The sequence below is a fragment of the Haemaphysalis longicornis genome, unplaced genomic scaffold (assembly GCF_048455015.1).
Source record: "Haemaphysalis longicornis isolate Haplotype H1 unplaced genomic scaffold, Haemaphysalis longicornis Haplotype H1 scaffold_6, whole genome shotgun sequence".
Lineage (NCBI taxonomy): Eukaryota > Metazoa > Arthropoda > Arachnida > Ixodida > Ixodidae > Haemaphysalis > Haemaphysalis longicornis.
In genome coordinates this window covers 12362379-12385224 of record NW_027526407.1, presented here as the reverse complement: position 1 = coordinate 12385224, position 22846 = coordinate 12362379, and the positions used below count along the sequence as shown (strand labels likewise).

General features: G+C 45.2%; 2 protein-coding genes across 2 annotated transcripts in view; one reads left to right on the top strand and one right to left on the bottom strand.

Annotated features, from left to right (window-relative positions):
* Window positions 1-9: 9 nt before the first annotated feature.
* Window positions 10-22646, bottom strand: LOC144141843 (zinc finger Y-chromosomal protein-like; the record flags this gene model as incomplete). Its single annotated transcript, XM_077673330.1, has 4 exons — window positions 10-4725; window positions 9075-9284; window positions 19991-20374; window positions 22411-22646. Coding segments are annotated over 4 exons (1338 nt in total), but the record flags the coding sequence as incomplete, so codon positions are not given.
* The window catches only part of LOC144142243 (uncharacterized), a 70187-nt gene continuing 67544 nt past the window's right edge, over window positions 20204-22846 (top strand). The window contains exon 1 of the mRNA XM_077673606.1: window positions 20204-20341. The gene's annotated coding sequence lies outside the window, so the exon portion shown is untranslated. The remainder of the gene's footprint in view (window positions 20342-22846) is intronic.

The window sequence follows — 22846 nt, the reverse complement described above, 5'->3', positions numbered from 1 at the left end:
TCAATGAACTGCACTGGTAGCAGCCTGGTTGGCTTTATTTTTTTATTTATCATATACTGCGCACCATTTAAGGTCCAAGCAAGAAAGGTACAGCACGTTCAAAGGCAAAAACAAATGTACAACAACGTTACAACAAAATTATTACTGGGATACATCAAAGGTAAGAAAAACATGTCAATCACCATCAAATTTTGTGTTTTCACAGGGCAGAGTAAACACACTGCGATGCAACTCAAAATCAAAGCACCACACTCTTAGGCACACAACATGTTGCTCAATGAAAGAAGTATTGCTAAAGTCGGGAAGCAAGGCGCATTTTACGTTGAAATAGAAAGTGGAGTTGAATTTCGGGGCAATAAATTCCACTCAGTTATTGATTTCGGGAAAAAAGAGTGTTTGTAAATATTAGTTCTTGCAGAGATCGGCTTGTTGCTGCAGCTGTGTTTGTGACGGGAAGGCCTGGAAGAATCTATTACCATGTAATTATCGGGCTTTATTTCTAGCTTAGAAAAATATATTAGACGGAGTAAGTGAAGTTGAGAAGCTCGTCGTCTGTCCTCAAGAGGTTCAAGATTTGCCAACTGCAACATCATCGAGGGAGAATCGCGACGTCCATACCTACTGTCAGTAAAACGGACTGCCAGGCGCTGAATTTTTTCAATCTTTTGTATATTGCTCTTTGTGTGAGGGTCCCATACTATGGAGGCATACTCCAAGACGGTCTTACCATTGTTTTTTATGCTTTAAACTTTAAGGAACTGGGGGCATTAGCTAATCGATGCTTTAGAAACCCTAGTTTTTTACGTGCAGAAGAGCATGTGTTTACTATACGCCTCGAGCGCGGCCTGTAGGGGCGCCACTGAAATCCCCCTAGCGGCCCGTTTCGAAAGCAGGCGCGGGAGTCCCCGGCCCGCTCCCCCCTGTCGCCGTTGCTTTTGGGGCTCGTTCAAGACAGCGATTTACCGTTTGTCCGCGTTCGAAATACCGAATAACGTGGAGCAGGCACTCTGTTTGCAAGCGTGGTGTGTTCACGGGAGTATAAACGTTTATGAAGCGATCTTAGTGAGATGTATATGAGCGCCGGGCGTGTGTCACAGGCCGGCGTCCCGAAGCCAGCATTTGCATGCAGCTGATTGCAATTCCGCTGCCCTGAAATTTAGTGACTGTGTCTCCGTAAGCAGTGTTTCCTCCGATGGTCATGTTGCGGCCATACACACTATGATGTAAATCGACTTCGTACACTTACAAAATCTAGCGGAGCACTCATACCTGACAGCACGCAAGTTACGCCTGCCAATATCACATATCAGATATTGATCAGTACCATGAACAAGCCAATGCGGCATAAATTTCACAAACATTGTACCAAAGAAGTACGATGGATAATGCAAAATTGCACTCCGGAGTCAGCACACGACGACAAATTTAATGCTCGGTCGTCTTGTCCCGAGGTAAGCGCTCGCAAAGATTCATCTGTTACATTTATCCTCCACGAGAAGCGCGAAGATGGGCTTATACAGTAATCCGCGTCCGTGACCAAACTCTTCTTCGAAACACCGTCATATGAGTCATGACACAGGGAGACTGCAGAATCTAGCATAAACCGAAATCAGAGACCCTTATCAGATACGACACTCTTCCAACGAGCCCGTGTGTACGAGATTTCGGCGCGCGTTAAGGCTCTAGGTGGCCAAAATTAATCCGGAGCCCTCCACTACGGCGTGCCTCATAGTCTCCGTTGCGTCGGCGCGTTAAACCCTGAAATCAATCAATCAACTCTTCCAACGACACCTCGTATCGCTTGTGAACTGCCTACCCTGTATTCTTCAAAAAATGAGTCCGCCGAGTGATCAGCCGTTTTTCAAGGTGAAAAACAAACGAAAAGTGAACCCGCAGCTTGCGTGTGTGATTACTAAAACGTTCATTCGTTGATTTCGCTCCGCATTTGTAAACAACGATAGTTGAGCGTCCTCCTCCTAACCCCCCCCCCCCCCCCCGCATGCCTAGCGAAATATCAGTGCATTTCGCATCTAGTTGGTCTGGTGAATACTACCTTGCTCAAACAAACGTCTTTAGCATTTCAGAAGTTGCACTCGTTTTTTTTTTTTCATTCCCGTACGACTATTCTATTTATTCCTTACTTGCAGACCATTCATTTTCCCGTGGTTTCATTAACATATACCTTGGTTCTTACTATAAGGCATGAGTGGGCACATATCTGACTTAACATTTTCTTTTCTGTACTTAACATTTTCGCGTGGCTTATATTCCCATAAAAGGCACAAGTTTTTGTCAGCTATTGGGTTATCACGTCCCCGAAACATATTTTTCTACGACGTACATATTGGAAGCAAAGCCGCATTTGTTGTCTGCGCTGCAAAACGAACCAACCTCTTACAGTGCCAATATCATATGCCTGAACAAGGGGACAATAAATAGAATTCACTTGTGCTGACGTGTTCGAAGGTGACAGCGGTGATATGATGCTGCCATCGCAGACGCCCGCAAGAGCGGCCAAGAAGCGCGCAGAACCGCCTCCCCGGGTAGCTCTTGTTGGCGTTAGAGCGCTCTACCAAGACGCAGCTGTTTTTTTTTAAGTGCCCTAAACATGCAGTTAGCTTACAGACGTCACCATAACAAGTTGTTTAGAGCGCGGAAAGGCAAAGAGAAGCGAAAGAAAACCAAAACACTGCATGACCACCTATCAGCCACGCAGCGCTAATCCCGCAAACGCCGCGGAGAAGCGGCGGCAGGCGGCGCAGCGATCGCGAATCTCGAGGCGTATATGGATTGTCCTGTTGACGCTTGAGGTAATTGTTACACCCAAATATTTATATTCTTCTACTTGTCTAATCTGCGACTCTTCAACCATATTTGAAATGAAACTTGTTGATTTTGTTGATGACACACAAATGAGTAGTTTTTTTTACATTAATTACCATGTTCCACTCCGTACACCAAGTTTCCAAGTGACCGATGTTTTGTTTAAAACTTCTTGATCTGCCGTCGAGTTGATTGCTTTGAGAAAAAGTTTAACTGATAGACTGGGATCTTTGCTTCAACCAAATCATTAATATAAATTGCCATTAATAATTGCCAGCTATGCAACAATGGCCAGGAACCCAACGCGCTATAATTTCTAGATTTAGTTGGTGTGCTCCATACAAAGCTTTAAGGGGAGTAAATGTGGTGTTTCTGCTGACCTTTCCTGCTCACAGGGCCATGACAACACTGAATAAGTCTATGCATATCATATACTTGTGCTTTGCTTCGGATTATGTGGTCCACAGCCAGATATACTCCATGTGCTTCTGCTGTAAGTGTGGTAGCATTTCTTTGCATTGTCTTTGTTATTGAAAGATGCTGTGCAATAGATGCACAGACCACAGCTGATTTGGTTTTTCATACATCAGTGAAAAACTGAGCGGCTTTCACTTGCTTGAAGGTATAAGTGCTGTTTCACTGCCAATAGTGCCAAGACTGCCTTCCTGCTTGAATAAGGTGTCACATGATATAATGCTCATATCCCAGGGTGACACGCATTCATTTGGGGTCATGCTGCAAGTGTCAGTAAATGAGATGAATACTTTTGAAGCACTGGAGCTGATCATCAGGGAAAATGGCTGGGTGAAGGAAGGTCTACTTGAAACAGTATCGTTCTTGAGATGTCTCTTATTAAGAAACTGCACGGGTGTTCAGGCAGCGCGTTAACTTACAGGGCATAAATAGCAGCAAGGAAGCTACACTGTAGCAGCAAGGAAGCTACATTGGTGATCTAACGACTAGAAATTGGGTTCCACATGAAGGCTTACTACTGGACTAATAAGGAAAGCCTCAGTGGCCAATCTGATGCCTTGATTGTGAATAGGATTAAGCATCTTCAGTGCAGTGTTGGAGGCTGACCATGGATCTTTAGTTGATGCAATATTGGGCAAAGCTTCTGTATATATTAAAAAATAGCACAACCTCAAGTACAAAACTGGTTAAACTCTGAGTTACACAATGCAAATGAAGAAGTTTACAGGCAATATAAACATTTAGACAATTCAACCATTCTGGACTCATCTGAAATGTAACCGAGCAGAAATTTACAGCATGGAATGCTCACTGCACATCATACAAAAAAATATTCTAAAAATACGACAAATATGTACAAATATTACCTGGACGAAACAACTTTGATGAAAGCATTCTTTCCAACTGCTGTAGTTTCGACTTCACTTACTGCTCTCTCCAGCAGCACCCTCACTCTCACCCGGGTGTTGTGTACGCAGGTGATCTCTTAGGTTGCGCACACTTCCAAGCCCCTTCCCACAGTGCGGGCAGTGGTGCGGGTACTGCCTGTCATGCACCACCATCTTGTGCCTCTTCAGGGTGCTGAGCTGTGTGAACCCCAACCCGCACGTGTCACAAACGTATGGCTTCTCTCCCGTGTGAATCAGGAGGTGTCTGTTGAGGGCCTCTTTAAGAGGAAAGCTTTTCTTGCACTGCGGACACATGAACACAGGACCATCTCGCGTGTGCACGAGCCGCTTGTGCCGAGCCATCTTAAATGCCTCGCTGAAGCGTTGGCCACAGAGCTCGCACTCGTGGGGCTTCTCCTTGTCGTGCACCTCTCGGTGGTGTCTCCACAGGGTGCCTTCCCGTGAAAAGCTCTTATGGCACAGCAGACAGACAAAGGGCCTCTCGCCACTGTGCGTCTTCTCGTGCCTGGCAACACTAAACCTTGCCGGGTGTAGGTAATATGGAAAAAAAAAGATGAAAGCCGGTTAGAACCAACTTCTGCCAGCAATGCATATGCACGAATATCCAAGAAGACACCGTTACACACCAGTTAAAAGGACAATTTCTAAGAGTGAAGTCAAGGCTTCCCGGGGTCAAATGACATAGTAAAATGGAGGTTGTGTGACAATCATCTAACATCAGGTTGCCAGGGTCAACTGCTTTGTGGCTGCTTGATAAATGCAAGAGAGACAAGCCACTCTTCTAAGTCACTTCCTTGTACTGAGTACATTGTGCAATGTGTAACACTGAACGGTAACACTCGAGAGCAGATGAATTCAAGTGCCCCCAAAATAGTCCAATGTAAACAAATAACTTGAGAAATAAAACGTTGCTAACTATGAAAAAATAAAGGTGGATAATGACCTCTTTTAAGCCAAAGCATGCTAGCAAGATCATGCTGAAGATAAGCCTGACAATAAATAACATTGGGTAGATGCATTAGGGCCAAGCTTGCAATTTATGCAACAGTGCTTGAAGATACAGAAAAATGGCTAAAGAGTCGCGGGTTCAATTCCTGGCCGCGACAGCCACTTTTCTGATGGAGGCGAAAAGCAAAAACACCCGTGTGCACGAGATTTCGGCGCACGTTAAAGATTCCCAGGTGGTCAAAATTAATCCGGAGCCCTCCACTACGGCGCGCCTCATCGCCTGCGTTGCGTCGGCACGTTAAACCCCACAATCAATCAGAAATGGCTAAAGAAAATTGAAAAAATGGCCACCGTTACTTCTAAGAAATTTGAATTAAACAAATGAATGACAAGAGTTTGAAGACTGTGTTTATAAAGCAGAACTGGAAGCAGCTACAGACTAAAACTCTGCCATTTCATTAAAAAGTGAAATCTTCATATGCTGCACAATTTCAGGGTCCACCCGCCGCGGTGGCTCAGTGGCTAAGGCGTTGCGCTGCTGAGCACGAGGTCGCGGGTTCGATTCCCGGCCGCGGCGGCCGCTTTTCTGATGGAGGCGAAAAGCAAAAACGCCCGTGTGTACGAGATTTCGGCGCACGATAAAGATCCCCAGGTGGTCAAAATTAATCCGGAGCCCTCCACTACGGCGCGCCTCATCGCCTGCGTTGCGTCGGCGCGTTAAACCCCACATTCAATCATTTCAATCAATTTCAGGGTCCAAGTAGGCAGTGCCACTCATCGAACTAATTCTACACAACCATTTTGGTGCCTGTATTTACGGTTGTTATACGGTCAATTGAAGACTAAAAGCACTGAGCCCTGACCCACAAATGTTACTGCACCGTGATCACTATGGTGTGATTCACTACAGTGATTCACTACAATCCCTAATGCATTCAGCAACTGATGGTACAACCAACCAAGTCCTTCAGTGATATTCTGGTCACGAAACTTCATCACTCTACGAGAGCTCGAAACACTGCCAAGGGCTACTGTGCCTGCTGGCTGTCGTGAGGAGGCTGCCAGCATGACCGTTGCTACAGCAACAGAGTGGTTTCAAGGCTACGCAGTTGGAATTAAGTGCAAAAAAATTTGCACCGTCCTGTCGCACTTGATGTGTGTACTTGTGCACCGTGTGCAGTTGCCGGCATGCAACATTAGCTAAACAATGGCCCAATCGTTCAATGAGACAAGCAGGTACCACGGGGGCAGAAGGACAAGTGAAAAGGTGTCGCTCTTTTCACTTCTGACTGGCAGCGAGCATTGGGAAAAGTGGAAGAGGGGGCTGTATTACTGTTGGAAGCTTGCGGTTTTAACTTAGCTTTGACTGCAGGAGCGTGTAAGTTTGTGAAAAGCATCTGGATGCCATCCAGAATAAAAGAACTTATAACATTACCATAAAAAGACACCCATTGCAACGACACACAGCAGAGTACGGCAAATCTTACAAGTTTTCTACCTCCCGACCATTCACACACAACTGATATGAACGTTTCCCTGAAAGTTTGCACCTGCGCACCATAAGACAAGTCACTAGCCTGGAAAACTTCAGATTCACAGCACGTCCGAATGAAAATCTCCCTATCGCCCCCAACACAAACTATAAAAAAATGCTACCGTATTTACTTGCGTAATGAACCCCCACGCGTAACGAACCCTCCCCCCACTTTTCTTCTTGAGAATTCACTTTTTTGTCACATTGAATAAAAATGCAGCAGAAATATGTTTTACATCAGCATAGCTGCTGATGCCGTAGACGAACGCAGTAACTTGATGTCACCCTTCAGTACATGCGGAAATTCTAAAAACGTATTCCAACAAAAAGAAATTTCAACAGTAGCCGGATATGTGAGCGCGAATGCTGCGACTCACAAATTAAACATTGCGCACTTGCTGAGCGCCACCTGCTGAACGCAGAACAAAACTTGCACCATAGAAACGGTGCAGCGTGCGAACAAAAAAAAAGAACAATACGTATTCCACACTCTTTTCCTGCTGTTTGCTGTTCCGGCTGGTTTTGGTGGCATGCGAACAAAGCACTAAACGTACTCCGCACTCTTTCCCTGCTGTTTGCTCTTCCGGCTGGTTTTGGCTGTGGGCGAACAAAGCACTAAACGTACTACGCACTCCTCTGCTCTTGCTGTTCCGCGACGTCGCCATTACGCTCCGTGGTTTTGTTGTTCCGCTGTGTTGTACCTTTTTTTGTGCGCCTGGTGCGCGCCATACCATGGGCCAGTACATGAGCTACACAGCCGGTTTTAAACTGAAGGTAGTGGCGCATGTGTTGATGCAGATCGAAACTGTGCAGCTGGGCGGCACTTTAGTGTTGACCTAGTGCATGTATGCTAAAAGTGAAAATGAGAGGTTTTTGGCCGGTGAGCAGGGATTGCTGTGTGTTTCGTGGGCCCTAAGAGGGGAAGTGTCCCAATGTCTGGAAAGATATTTTGGAGTGCCTTAACGGCACGGAAGACAGTGCGCTCTGGGCCGACAACAAATGTGAAGCTGCAAGCGACTTCAGTGAGATCAGCTCGATATGACTAGCATGTCGGGAATAAAAAATAAATTTGATTACATAATTACCTATGTGCTTTTACGAAAATGGTTAGGCTCTAGTAGCGCTTGTCTTAGCAATTTTATTGTATGAAATTTCAACTTTTACAAATTTGGCAATTTTTCATGCATAATGAACAAACCTCCCACCAAATTCATGCCAAATTTTCTACAAAAAAGTGGGTTCATTACGTGAGTAGATACGGTATATCTGCGAAGACGCTCAATATGTGAAAACGATACGTAAGCTAGCCACAGGCACTTGATGAATGAGGCGTTCTTTCGCTAGCAGTCGCATCACAAGAGTGACTAGATAAAATGATGTAGTACTAATATGTAAGCATATCATTATCGATACTCAAACCGGAGGCGCGCTTGCAAACACAACGAATGCTCTTCGTTTATTGTGAAAAACGACGAGGTCGAGCAGGCTGCCACGAATGGGAAAGTCGTGATTGAGGAAATCCCTTAACCGAGGCACACAAAAGAAATCCATGTTTCCTTAAGGACTCACCTGTTAACATTCCTATGCGACTTACTTCATGAGCCACAGGCTTAAAAGCCATCACACTCCAGTACGAAAAGTTTTACAAATACTCAGAAATGTGCACAATGGCCTAGATTGCTTATTTTAGAACTTCTGCATTGAAATAAAAAATAAAACTCTCGCATGGTACACCGCTAGCTCCATCTTATGAAAACTAGATAAACTAAAATGCATTTCTTGAGTATTTTTATTTCCACCGAGTTGTACAACTCTTCGTATTAGTACATGATGCTTTTTCAGCCTTGTGGGTCATAAATTATCAAGTCCCATAGAAATGTAAATCAGGTGAGTTCCTCTCAAACTACACAGCTCGCACGTCAGAGAGACCCCAAGCCAAAGAAATGATGAGTGCACACAAGTTCACTTCAAAGGTTCGGAAAAAACTCAAGTCAACCGTATAATTGGCTAGGATACTTAGTAACAGAGATAGCTTGACATTGAGGAGCCGACTGCCCTTCTCCTCCCCATTTGTAATTAATCATGGTGATGTACCTCAATGAATTTAACATGTTGCTTATAAAAAAAATTAAGGGTACAGAGGGAATATCCCTAGAGAAGGCAAGTGTGGCAGAGGGCAGCAAAAAGTTAGATGGGCAGATGAGATCAAGAAGTTTGTGGGGATAAATTGGTCGCAGTTAGCACAGGAGTGGGATAATTGGAGATTAATAAGAGGTTTTTGCCCTGCAGTGGGCGTACATGGACTGGTGATGATATAAAAAAAACTCACTAACCCCACAAGGAGAGTTGTTCAAAATGGTACCACGGAAAAAAATATGGTAACTCACTTCGTATCACTGGAATAGGTGCACTGCGAGCACTGAAACTTGCCCGGTGGGTTCTCAAAGGACTGGTCATGGTCCTCTTGGGATAAGACAGCTACACCAAGCACATGGGACGGGAATGTTTCAGGCTGTTCACTGGGGTCTCCTGCATTTTCTGAAATTGTGAAAAATGCAAACCAGTGCCATGGCTGCACTGTAACGGACATTTGAAACAATCACTACAAACTGCATATCACTGAACTAGACTAGGCATAACATCCCAAAGATGAAAGATCGTGGTTTATACTTATACTCTCCTAACAACGATATTTGAACGCTTACTTTAGTGAAACCCCATAATATTAACACGTTTCAAAACGTCTCTTATTCATGCCATGTAGATGCAGACATAAAAAGAATACTCCAGATCGTTGAAGAAACAAGTAAGTTAGTCTGTTTTCACGTCGAATACAAGTAAATGTGGCACTGGCTACATCAAACATGAGGCCTCTGGATATGACAAATTTTATATTTGGGGGGTTTAACACACTGCACCTGGGCTGTGAAGCGTGCCACTATGGGGTACTTTGAATTATTTTACCCAACAAAGGGATTTTTAATGAGAGCTGAAATCTCAACACATGGGTGTTCTCATTTTTCGCCTCCATCAGAAAAACAGCCACAGTGGCCAGGATTGAACCAATGCCTCATTGCCAGCAGCCCACCTCAGCCACTGAGACACCCCTACAATATCACAGCATATCTCAGTGTCTCAACAATCATCATGTAGTGTCATATCCTTTTTTTAACGCAAGTATAAGCACGACAATTACAAAAAATTTACAGACGAATGACAAACATTAGGGCCTCACATCGAGAACGTGCTGCCAGATCATTATCTGCCTACAGTGCGTCAGGGTGCACCACTGTGAAAGTTTGAGGTCATAATCTTTGCCAGAGACACCCTTTATATGTTAGTCATGCACTCATGAATCAAGGTAGCGTTACCATGGCAACAATCCCAATAAGAAGACCCGAAAGGGCATTTCAAGGCAAGGATAAAATGGGTCACTATTTTTGCTGTTCTCGCTCATCCCTCCATATCACGTCATCACGGTGAGTAAAAAAAGAGCTGCAGAGCTTTTATTTTTGAGAATAGCAGCGATGCATTTGTTCGTAGTTTTAAATCAAAAACTTGAGTACCTTTTAAAATTTCTGCAACCAATCTTAATCATTCTTTTAGTGACTATCTCTGCATGGCGCCAAAACGAACTGAGGCCCTAAAAGTACCCCCCAAAAAAAAAAAAGTGTTGCGAGTCCCTTAATCACAGCCTTGACAGATACGACACAACACAGATCCTCGCTAATAATTGGTATGGCTTTAGTCAGGCTAAATTCGTCTTAAAACTGGTGAATGTAGAAGTTGGCTTGTTTCGAAAACTGAACTAAAACAAATAATTAACTTTGCCAAAAAAGAGGCATCATTGAGCTTAAAGTTTGTTATTTTCATGTCAGATTTAAGTAGCCTACAATCTATTCACTACCAGAAGGAAATATCCCAATTATGAAAAAATAAACACAAAGCCCAGATTATTTTACACTGACAAAAAAAAGATTGCACAGCCATTCTATAGAAAGCAAATGGAATTTGTCATCAAACAAAATCGATTAACAGATGCACATGCACTAAATAAGGAGGTTTAAAAAACAAGACATCTGCCTCCTATTTCACATACACAATTAAAAATTAATCAGTCCATACAATGCCCATATATAACTAGAAAACCATCCATGAATATGGAAAGAAAACTCTAACGTAGCAAAAGTGCCCTCCATTCGCAACGCATGACAAAAAAAAACAGACTTTTTTTCTACCATTACCAGGCATGAAAAAAACAACTCCAAAGCCGTTTGCGATTACAAAAAACACTTTTTACGGATTTCTTTGGCCCTGATAAGGAACCATTCTGTGACGCCGATTAGGCCAACGCTTTGAACAGTCCCTTTCGCATTGCTTTTACACACAAAGCGTCAGCTTAATTCAAAACACCATTCTACCATAGCAGGGCCATCATTAATGATTGTCATTTTGGCAAGAAGATTACCTAAAGTAACTGCTCCCCTGAAACTTTCAGGGGCCCATAAAATCCATAGACACACACCACAAAATATTGAATACAAAGCTCCAATCACCCCCCTGCTTAACTTATAAAGCAATATCGTTCAGCTATTATCAGCAATTCACAAAAAAAAATGGTTTAAAGAGACAGTTGTCAAACGTAGTTCTTCAGAGCCATCTCGAAAACAGGCGCGGAAAGACGTAGACTAAGAAGAGAAATACACAGGACGACGCGCTTTTTTTTAAAATGTATTTCTCTTCTTAGTCTACGACTTTCCGCGCCTGTTTTCAAGATGAATCAGCACCAACTTGCCCAACTTGCCATCCTGTTAAACGTAATTTCTTCAGAGCCCTTCAGAATAAAACGCCGCATCAGTCAGCTACAGTTTCCGGCATTAGGCACGCTTTTAAAACAGCACGTAAAATCGACAGGCTCGCGTCATGAACTTTACACCTGGGAGTAATGGAATCAACTCTGAAAAGATAAACGATGGCCGGAGAGGTGCACACCCCGCCAAGATGGGCTCGCACCAAACGTCGTGTTCAACAACGTTCTGTAAGCAACTCCGGCCTTGTAAACAAGCACGTTCAGCTATCACCAAGACACAAACAAAACAAAAACAAAACGAAATAAAAGACACAGTTGTCCAACTCAATGCAGAGTCTCTCAAAAAACCAGACTGCATCACTGCACAGGTATACCTTTCGGCGTAATTAGGCACCCTAAAAAAGTAACGTAAAAATGCACCAAAGACACGTAACAAGCACAGGGGCTCGCACTCAAGGCCGCCTTGACCATCAGAGGCTGTCAGCACAACTCGCCCTCACTGAGGTCAGTGTCACTAATACAAGCTTCAGGCTGTCAACATCACCACAAACGACCCAGTCCAGTTTCTCCGTCAAGTCTCCTTGGTACAGAATGGGATATAGATAGTTCATTCACTTCTCAGCACTTGCTACATCGTCTTTTAAATCGTTTTGCATGTCGACTGGTTTTTAAACCGTCTTGCATGTTGACTGGTTTTGGCCCAGGTCACAAAACGTTTGGAGTCGTGCCGTGTTGAATTCAGCAGCCAGGCATACGGCGGCAGTTTGGAATGAATTTGTGGCTGCACCCATGTACTTACAACGAGGTGGTGGCCTGCTGCAGTGGCGCAGTACACTCTGCCTGCACCCATGTTGGCACTTTCCACAAGCTTCGTAGCCTCCTCGCCACAACCAACAACGTCGCCTCGCGGAAACTGCATCTCCTTTTTGCTGCTGTTAATGCGCGGCGCCGCGTTCTGCTGCACGCGCGGCGATAAGGTGCACTGGCCATTAACTATGACACTTCCAGGTGGCAGAAGAGGTAGAGGTAACAATTTCCCACCGGATCGATTTTGCGCACTGCTCGTCATTCAACTCTTCGTGACGGACCTCTCTATCGGCAAACAGCTTTACTGCACCTTCAACAAATTTTCATTGGCACAGCGAGTCCAAACAACCTCGCTGTGTACGCCCCTGGGGTTTAGGGGCCCGCCGAGAGTCCGGACAGACGCTCCTGGAGCAGAAGAGCTACGCTCTCGTCAAGCTCTCGTCAAAGATACTCGCGCGGCTAGCGCGTGTTCACCTACGTTTCGTCAGTGTAAAAACATCTCCCTACCTCGGCGTACCAACTCAGCGATATGGCGCACCGTAGAGACTGCGCGATGAGCGTCGCTTCAACGAGCAGTGAATTCCGAGACCGCTTTTTGCATCGAAATCCCCGCTTCTTGAACATCCTCTGCATGGTTGCCGCGGATACGGATGACCCGTTCGCTGCCGCCTTCTGAGTGGCGCATTAGTTTGTCGATAGTGAGGATTTCGCTTCTCTGAACAAAGCTTTGCATGACACTCACAACACGCCGAGGTAGTAGTCGTCGAGCTCCTTTCTGCAGTGTCGACTTCTTCTGCCGGCATGCTTCGGCGTCAAGTCTCCGCCCGTCCCGTCTTTATCCGACGTTCACCGCGCTGACAGCGTCTCCTCGCAAATCTAGGGCGACTGCTGGCGTGGTCTTGACTGCGAAATCCACGCTTACCGAAGTGATCCTAGGACGTGTAGCGTTAACGTCTTCGCTTCTTTCGGGATGCATTGCAAATGGCGTGCGCCCGACAAGCGACGACGCGATCATGCTTGCGAATGACGGCTGCACTACTGAACGAGACCGGCGTTTCCATCCTACTTTCGTTTAACTGCGTGCGAAAAGCTACAAGCACTTTTTCAACAGTGAGCTCGAACTAGCGTTAAACCAGTGGGCTTATTACCAGCACATTTTCAACACTTCCAACCGTACGAAGCGCCGTTTCTCCGATGATCTTGGGGGGAAGGGAAAAAAAAGTAGCAGTTAGTGTGCCATTCGACGGCTCGCGGGGAGCGCCGTCCGACGGCGCTGCAAGCGTATGCGCTTACTTTTTCGGCCTCAGGTTTCGCCTCAAACAGGTTTGTCCCCCCACCCTCCTAAAAGTTTACCCCTAGACAGTACTGGGCAACTTATCTTTAAACGTTGGTACTGAGTTCTGACAGGATGCCAATGCAGCTGATAAACCTTCGTGAACCAAAAATCGCTTATAAGGGCACAAGATAAAATGATACAAAACCAAGCAAATACCGGAGGATTGGGTGAATTTAGTATAGAGTGAATTTAATATATTAACGCACAGAAAACAAAGCCAGTACCGTTTCATAGAGACGACTCACGGCCGTTGTATGGCACCACCATCGCTACAGCCAACAGCGCCGCCCGTGGCGAACCGCTCATCAGTGGAATGCCGGTGGTGGTCAGAACAGCGTAGTTTTGCATGGGTTTCTGTTGCTCTGCTGCTGTGCTGGCGCGTTTTCCAAAGTGTAGATAACCCCAACGACTTTTATCAGATCGGCAAATCCTGAAAGTAGGGGCAGCCTTTACGAGGCATGCCGTATGCGTGTGATTTAAGGCCATAATGAGTAATTACGAATAGCAGACTATGCTCAGTGCGCCAAGCTGGAAGTGGAAGTCCGTTCATTCGTGCAAATTTTTCATGCCTACATGCAGTTTGGCTTATTGAGGAATATATTGCTCCTACAAAGCCGGTATGCGCAGCCAATTCAGGATTTCGTCGGCGCTGGCCTTTGGCAGTTGATGATGAAACGGCATCGTGCACAAGCGAAAGACGAAGTTGGGGTTGTCCCTTCTAAGATTTACCCCAAAACAAAAATTACGATAGACGACGCTCCGTAAGTTCATTAACTGCGGTATAAACGTGTTTAATTTCACAAAAATACGTTTACTAAAGCCATCAGGTATCGTTTAGAGAATAAATACCACATGATAGTAGAAGATTACTGGTTGTTGTAAAAAAGCATTGCGTTAAAGACTTGCAATGGTTGTCAGCTGGTTGGTTAATGGTTTTTCAGAAAGCAATACCTGCATGGCTGAGGGAGAAAAGACAAGAGGTGCCAAAAACGCCCTCTGTTTCACAGATGAATGCTGCAGTCGAGTTTACAAGCTGCCACCTACACTTGAAAAATCATGCACTCCTCTGTCTAACGACAATGATGGTTTATCGCAAAGCTTTCTCGTGCGGGTTTTTTTCGTTGCCTTCTGGATTTAAACTTTGACTAGTTGAGCTTTGAATTTGGCCAGCACGCAGTTTGGTCTTTTGATCGTAGCATCTTTGACTTTGACCTTTTCCCATTCTATTTTGCACGAAGACTGCTTCGCATTCAACCATCGTCATCGTTAGACGGAAGGATGGATGATTTTGCTGTTTAATTTTGCACTTCCATGCACATCTCTCCAAATCATAACTGCTTCCAGCGTGTCGGAAATGCATCTGTGATGTAGGATTAGGGCTGATGCACCCCTATTTGAGGCAACTAGTCCCGAGTTTTCGGTTTCTTCACAAGGCATTACACGATTTTTTTAGGTACTCGGCCAAGAATACTTACGCAATAAAAAATACAGGCTGAAGTTAACATTGCCACATATTTGAACTATTGGTGCCAGTCTTTATTCCACGCAGGTGGTAAATTAGGAAGGGGAGGGGGGATGGTTTGTAGCCTGGGCTGTTGGATGGTTGAATGACTTTGCCTGTTGATGAAGTGACCACTGCAAAGGTGGGAGTTTCACTTCAGCTCTCAGGCTCTCACGCTGTCACTCAAGAACACTGGAGGCACAAAGCTCTCGGGTACGTGTAAACTACCATGACGTTTCCACGGCCACATGGTAATCGATCTCGTACATAATTGCCTTTCTCTCCAAAGCACACGTATGGAGATATCCCACCATTGAGGTTGGCGTGGAAACTGTAGTCATTGAAACCAATGAAGAAATGAACACTAATAATAATAGTTTTATTTCTATTCAGCACAGAGCCAGGCACAGAGCGCTGCAAAAAGTCCTAATGTCGATGAGGCCCATTCCCGACCTTAGAAGCATCCAATAAGTTTACATAGCCATTAGTGCATTTAAGAAGAAATGAATACTAATAATAGTAGTTTTATTTGTACTCAGATCAGGTGGGGCCAAGCATAGATCACTGCAAAAAGCGCTCATGTCATTGCAGCCCATACCCAACTTTAGAAGCGTCCGACAAGTTTACGTAGCTGTTACTGCATCCAAGAACCCTACACATCCGTCTAGACTTTATTTCATCGCACATATCCGCTCACCGCACCACCAAAACATTCAAAGCACCGAAGAAAACACGGCAAAAACAATGGGAGGCTGCGTAGTCCAACGCACCGGCTCATTCCACTGACAAGGGGAGCACCGCATGATGGCGCCACCTGTCCAGCTTCCCTGTCCCTATGGATTAGTATTGCAGGCAATAAAATCAGAAATTCAAGCGTGGATGGAAGGAAATGAAATCATTGGGGAACTGCAGAATGGATTTAAACAAGACTTCAGAATGTGCGGGAGTGTCTTAACCACCCAGCAGAATGTTGACTGCGAGTTCCACATCATGATACATGGGCGCCCACAACACGGTGGAGGAGCTCATCGAAGCCCACCTTTCGAGTCAGAGAATCCGGCTCAGTCACACGGAGCACGGACGAGCCGTCCTACGCAAGATAGGTTGGCAGATCGAGCCAGTACCCATCAAGGCAGCCCTTCCGGAAGACTGGAAGATGAGCATTCTGACCAAACCCCTTCCCCGGAACATGACGCCGGGCAAGGACGACGAGAGGCGCACCGCGCGGGCAAAAGCAATGGCCCGGAAGCTGCAAGAGAACCCCAGGGTCCTCTACGCGGACGCCTCGCTCCGAAAACACAGTGACCGTGCAGCGGTGGTAGTTACGTCCAGAGACCGGCTGATCGTCAGCGCGTCCCTGAAGACAACAGACCCCGCAGTTGCCGAGGAAGTGGCTGTGGCCCTGGCACTCGCACAGCCATGCGTGGACACCGTGGTCACCGACTCAATGACAGCGTACGGAAGCTTCCGCAGGGGGGTAATCTCTTCCGCGGCCCGAGCCATTCTATCCAAGTGCAAGCCACCGGGAAGAGCCATAGAGCTCGTGTGGGTCCCGGCTCACTCGCGGGTAGCAGGCAACACCATCGCCGACTACCATGCCCGAGAAATGTCAATCCGGGCCGAGAACGAGCCGGAAGAGCTACCGCACCCGGTTACCAGCTTTCGGGACATTACCCGGATGTACCGAGAGGAGAGGTGCAGACTGCCGGAACCGCACTCCAAACTGACTAGGCAGCAACAGACGATCCTGCGTCGAGCGCAGGCGGGATCGCTTGCGCATCCCGTACTGATGAACCGCATGTACCCTGCGGAACACGATACGCTCTGTCCGTTTTGCAAAAGAGAGAGGGGCACCCTGCCGCACATCTTGGCAGAGTGTACAGAACTCAAGACCCCCCCTCCTTCCCTTCCCCACAACACCCCCAATCCCCAACCCCTTGAGCGATGGGAGACCTTGTTGACCAGCCCCGCCCTGCCGACTCAGCTCGCACAGACAGACAGGGGCCAGGAGCTGCTGGGAACATATGGGTCCCGTAACTAGGGAACCACCCCGTCTGGTGCCAGCGCGCACCACCGATTTCTTGGGCTCAGTAAAAGTTGATTCCTCCTCCTCCATTATCTCAAAGGATGCAACGTCGACGTGCCGTAGGCCTTCCGACGAAACCTGCCACACTTAGCCTGAAAAACTTCGTTCTCCTAAAAAATTTTTGACCTCGAAATGAGAACAAACTATCTTCTCATCATTCCCATGAAGTAACGTAAAAAAATTTGGAAGCATGCCAGTACGACCAGCCTTCGAAGCATCTCGGCACAGCACGCAGACTTGAAAAAATCAAAGCGAAATGCTATTGGCCCCGCCTAACATCCGACATCAGTCACTACGTCCAGAGTTCCATGATTACCAGCAGCAAAAAGAACGTTAGGGCCAAGACCAGCCAGACTTCTTTGTCCCAACGCCACACCATCAAGGCTCTTCCAACAGAATGAAATGTACTGTCTAGGCCCATTTCCTACATCACGGGACAAGTACAGCGGAATTGTCGTGGCCAAAGTACATGAAAAGCTATGGAGGAGCCACCACTGTTCCCAAGAGAACTGCATAACTCAGAAATTTTTCATCTAAGCTGCGCTGCAACATGGAGCCCTTGAAGCCAAATCAGACTGCGGAATGGCCTTCGCTGTGAAGCTCATGCAAGGCGTCTTACGCTACACCAACGCAGATCACCAACTACAGCATACCACCCGAAGTGAACGGTATAACTGAATGCCTGAACAAAATGATATCCTGCCTTTGTACATCTATCTTTGGGTATGCTGTCTTTGTACATCGACGTTGAACATAAAACATTGGGCAAAGTCCTCCTTTGTCTTGTTTGGGTACAACAAAGCTATCCAGGAAACTATGCCGATAACACCGTTTGAACTTGTCTATGGGAGACAACCAACCACGATACTCGATGCCTTGCTGCTGCATATAGAAGATGACAACCTCAACGACGACGTTCAAGGGCACTTGCAACGTGCGAATGAAGCCCACCAGCTTGCTCGAATTTGTACAATGGACCAACAGCTCGTGTATGCTGGACGCTACAACCTTCAATGCCACGATGCCAGGTATAATCCAGGAAATCTTCTGTGGGTTAGGCCCAAATGTAACCAAGCAGCCTCAGCAAGAAGCGTCAATATTTAGAACCACACAGAGTTCAGCGACACGTTAGGAAACTTGTCTAAAAGGAGATGGTGCCTATGAGACATCAAGACGACACACGCTGTCCGACGTCGTCCACGTGGTTCGCCTGAAGCCTTACGAGGCCAAATGACAGACTTTCTGTTGTTTGAACATCCACTTTAGTTTAGCATCGCGTCAATGCATTCATAGAGGGTCGGTAATGCTACGAACTTATCTTAATTGTTTTGTTACTAGTGCTCCAATGCATCTGGCTCACGTATCCCTGTTGAGCGGAGCAGTTATTCTTTTTGTCTTGTGCCACACTGGGCAACCTTGTTTGATAGTGTTTCACTGTCGTCACTAGCCTAGACTGTCCTTCTGCTTTGATTGAAAGTGTCACCCATCTAATTCAATGGTTGGAAGATTTCTAGGAAAAATGCCCTACCAATAGATTCTCTGATGCTCGTTTGTGCATGTCACTTTGCCGACTGCTTATTTGACGTTTGTGTCTTCTTTAGGTTCACTGTAAAGTGCAAAGTCTCTCCAATAAACTTTATTCCTTCAGAAGCTTTGTGTAGTTTTCATGTATACGATAATATTTTGCACATACCTGGCTACTCAAGGCATCAAAACAATTCCAGAAGTTACTTCCAACTCGAATAACAATCCAAGCACTTCTTCAAAATTTAACTCTCTCCAAAACTGTCACCCAAAACAGGTGTCGGCACATATGAGGGCCAATTACCATTATGGCTCCTACCACTTCAAATCCCATAACTTATTTGGAATGTTTTGGAAGTTGAGAAACCCCAAGTACCATTGTCATGTAATGTCAAGAATCACCTGCCACATAAAAAACTTCACAGACAATATAGACCTTAATGGCTGTAAGTAAAAATTCTATACGAAATTAAAATAAATTTATTACTGGAAAACAAAAGACATTTTCATGAATTTTGGCAAATGTTAAAATATGTGTGACAATTTCCGCATGGGCAAGCAAGAGTGATAAAAAAATTCATAACAAAGGTATATGCACAAGTAAAACTGGCTATCGGTCATGGGTTACAGGATTTATTTGAAAGAAATTTAGACAAAAAACATTTACAAATTTCAAGCCAGTCAGGGACAATTCTAAAGTGAACCAAAAGATGAATTTCAATGCATGCATAAAAAGTGGGAAGGTGACAACAGATAAATGAGATTGGAATATACAATGCACTCTAACAGCAGTCTGCTGGGTTCCCTTATGGCACTGCAAATGCTCGGATGTGAGCACAAGCATAGACAAAGCAAAGCTTTTAACAAAGAACACAAGCCTGCGCTAACATAAACTGTGTTAAATGGTATTTTTAATCCCAGGCGAAAAAAACAATTAGAGGCCCAATTGGACCTCCAAATGGACCTCCAATTGGTCCTGTCGAAAACACAATTGGGCCAGATGGAACCATTTGCATTTTCAAATGGTTCCATTTGAACCATTTGTGTTTTCGGCAGGTCCAAATGGTCCTCCAACTGTTTTTTTCGCCTGGGATGCACACATCCCATTGCCACGATTACATGTAGCTCCCTCCCACAGCACTCTCACTTTCCTCCTGGTGCAGTCTGCGCATGTGCTCCCTCAGGTTGCGCATACTCTCAAGCCCCTTGCCACAGTGCGGGCAGTGATGTGGGTACTACCTGTCATGCACCACCATCTGATGCTTCTTCATGTTGCCAAGTCGCGCAAACCTCAACCCACAGGTGGTGCAGGTGTACGGCCTCTCCCCTGTGTGGGTGAGCATGTGTCTGGCGAGGTGTTCGTTGCGAGCGAAGCCCTTTCCACATTGCAGACATGTTAACGAGGCACCGCCTTGCGTGTGCTCGAGTCTCCGGTGGCTAGCCAGCTGCGAAGCCTCAACGAAGCGTTGGGCGCAGTCCTCACACTCGTGCGGCCTCTCTTCTGCGTGCACTGCCTGCTGGTGTCTCCGCAGGTTGCCTTCCACTGAGAAGCCCTTTTGGCAGACGTTGCAGACAAAAGGCCTTTCACCGGTATGTGTCCTCTCATGCCTGACAACATGATATCTTGCCAAGCGTAAGTTGAATGGAACAAAAGGAATGAAAGATTAGAACCAACTGCTCCCAGCACTGTGTCTGCACAGACATCAAAGCGGCCACAATCAGATGTCAAGAATGACGACTTCTGCTAATTGAGGTGTTAGAACATAAAACGGTCATATTGACTTGTTGACACTGTTGTCCTTTAACGGTTTACTAAGCCTCATTAAAGGAGCCATGAAGACAAAATACAAGTTGGGTTTATTAGAAAGACTGCTTAGTCCTGATAACAATGATACCAAGATCATCGCAATCTTCGAACAAATAACGGAGATATTGAAGAAAACGTGTGAAGCAGTTGCGACCCCCTAGCCAATTTCTCGCAACTTTTCAATGACGTCACGGAACCTTGTTTGTGCGATTGGCGGCTGCCTAAATGACCTGTCGCGACGACACATGACTGGACGCCTGTAATGGGGCCTTTAGTTCCATTTGACCGCATCACTTGAATGCTAGCGTGCAGTTAACGCACTGAAAATTTTGTTTTATTGTTGGCCCATATGACGTCATTCTTGCTCATAACACGTCACTGTGGCGCAAAATTTTAAAGTTTTTAAATACTTCTTGCTTTTTTTTGCGTTAAAAACCATCTTTTATACCTGTAATGGAGCTGAGTGAGATACTGAATCGTAGTTCTTTCACATTAAATGAAGCTGTATTTTCTCTTCATGGCTCCTTTAAGTTACTGCTACTGCAGCTTCTAGCTCAGTAACCCAGCCAGAAAATATTAATGAAATAAAATGAATAGAATGATGATATCAAACCGTAACACGGACGTTGTGCAGCAAAAATTTAGTGAAAGTTCCTCCATTCAACTGATTCGTAATCGCTTGAGAGAAAGGTGGCTAAACATTTTCTTTAACTAAGACAGAACAAGCTGTGAATAATTATGCTGAAAGGGAACAACGTCGAGAGCAGGAATCTAAAATAGCAGAGTAATATATAGGTATCTCCAGAAAGAAGAGTTCCTAACCACCTCTTGCAAGCTGAAACATGCTACACTGAAAGATAGCTTAAGGGGAGGCAAATTAGAGCAAACCTAAAACGAATGAGTGCGACATAAACAAAGGCCAATAAATTTAGGCAACATGAAAGTTCTGTTTCAAGAATTGTTATGCAGGCCTTACAGAATGAGGCAAACACATTTTTTTTTACCCGCGAGCCATAATGACAACATCCATACGATTGTGCATGATGGTATGATGGCTACTTATGAATAGTTTACAAATCATCCTTCTGTTATCATTTACTGAATGCACACTATCAACATAGGAATTAATAGTAAATAAACAAGAGAACAACAGGAGTCCCAGAAATAAGTATATACTGAAAAACTGGTAGCAGCTAGACACTAAAACTCGCCCATTTCAGAAACAGGAAAAATTGGCATTGACTGAAAAATGTGGTTCCTCAAAGTTCGCAGTTGCTAGTCAACTCCTGTTCATACAGAGTCTACGGAGACCGCAAAAAACTTTGAATCCACCAAACTTCCAATTAAACAGAAAGGTGGCGGAACTGTGCAAGATAACTTTAGGGTCCAGGGTGTGTTAGATATCGCAACATTTCAGAATATTAGAAGAGTGAACTTCTTGGCCACACAATGAAGAACATGAGCATGAAGATAAGTATCAGTTGCACCTACGGTTGCTTGTAGGGCATTCAGCCTTCCTCCAAACAATCTGCAAGTGGTCAAGTCGCTGGAGTAGTTGTGGATGCTTAACAAATGCTTTTTTTTTTTTTAACAAAACGACACATCCTCACCACACCCTTTCCATATCAATAGGACCAGCAGTTTCTTGATTATGCAATGAGTTTTCCTTCCAACCATATTTGAAAAGAACAGAAAAACTATTACAAAACTATGGCAATACTAAAAGGCTCTTACCAAGCAGCAGGACCTTTTATAACACCTTAAGGATGGCATTTTATCACCACCTACCATTCCAATATTCCTACTGTTTTTTCTCCGTAGAAGCTAACAGTGCACATTCATTGAAACTCACCTCACATCACTGGAATAGGTGCACTGTGAGCACTGGAACTTGCCCCGTGGCTTCTCACTCTGCAGGTCATCGTCTTCTTGGGATAAGAAGGGTAGGCCAAGTGCCTGGCCTGGTACTACCTCAGACTGTCCCCTAGAGTGCTCTGAATTCTCTGAAATTGTGAAAAACACACAACAGTGCCGAAACTTCGTTGTAAGACATTCCAAACATACTCGCTGCAATAGGCAGTGTACATTTCAGTAGCAACTGCGTAACACTCGCACACAGCTGCTACAATTGGGGTCACAGCAAAAACATGCACCAATTACAGAAGAAAGAGGGCAATACAAGTACCACTTCTGGAAGCATTCAAATATCCACAGATGTCTAATCTGCATCTGACATCACTGTGGTTCCTTTATGATTTGATATTCTTGTTATCGAATTTATGTAAAGT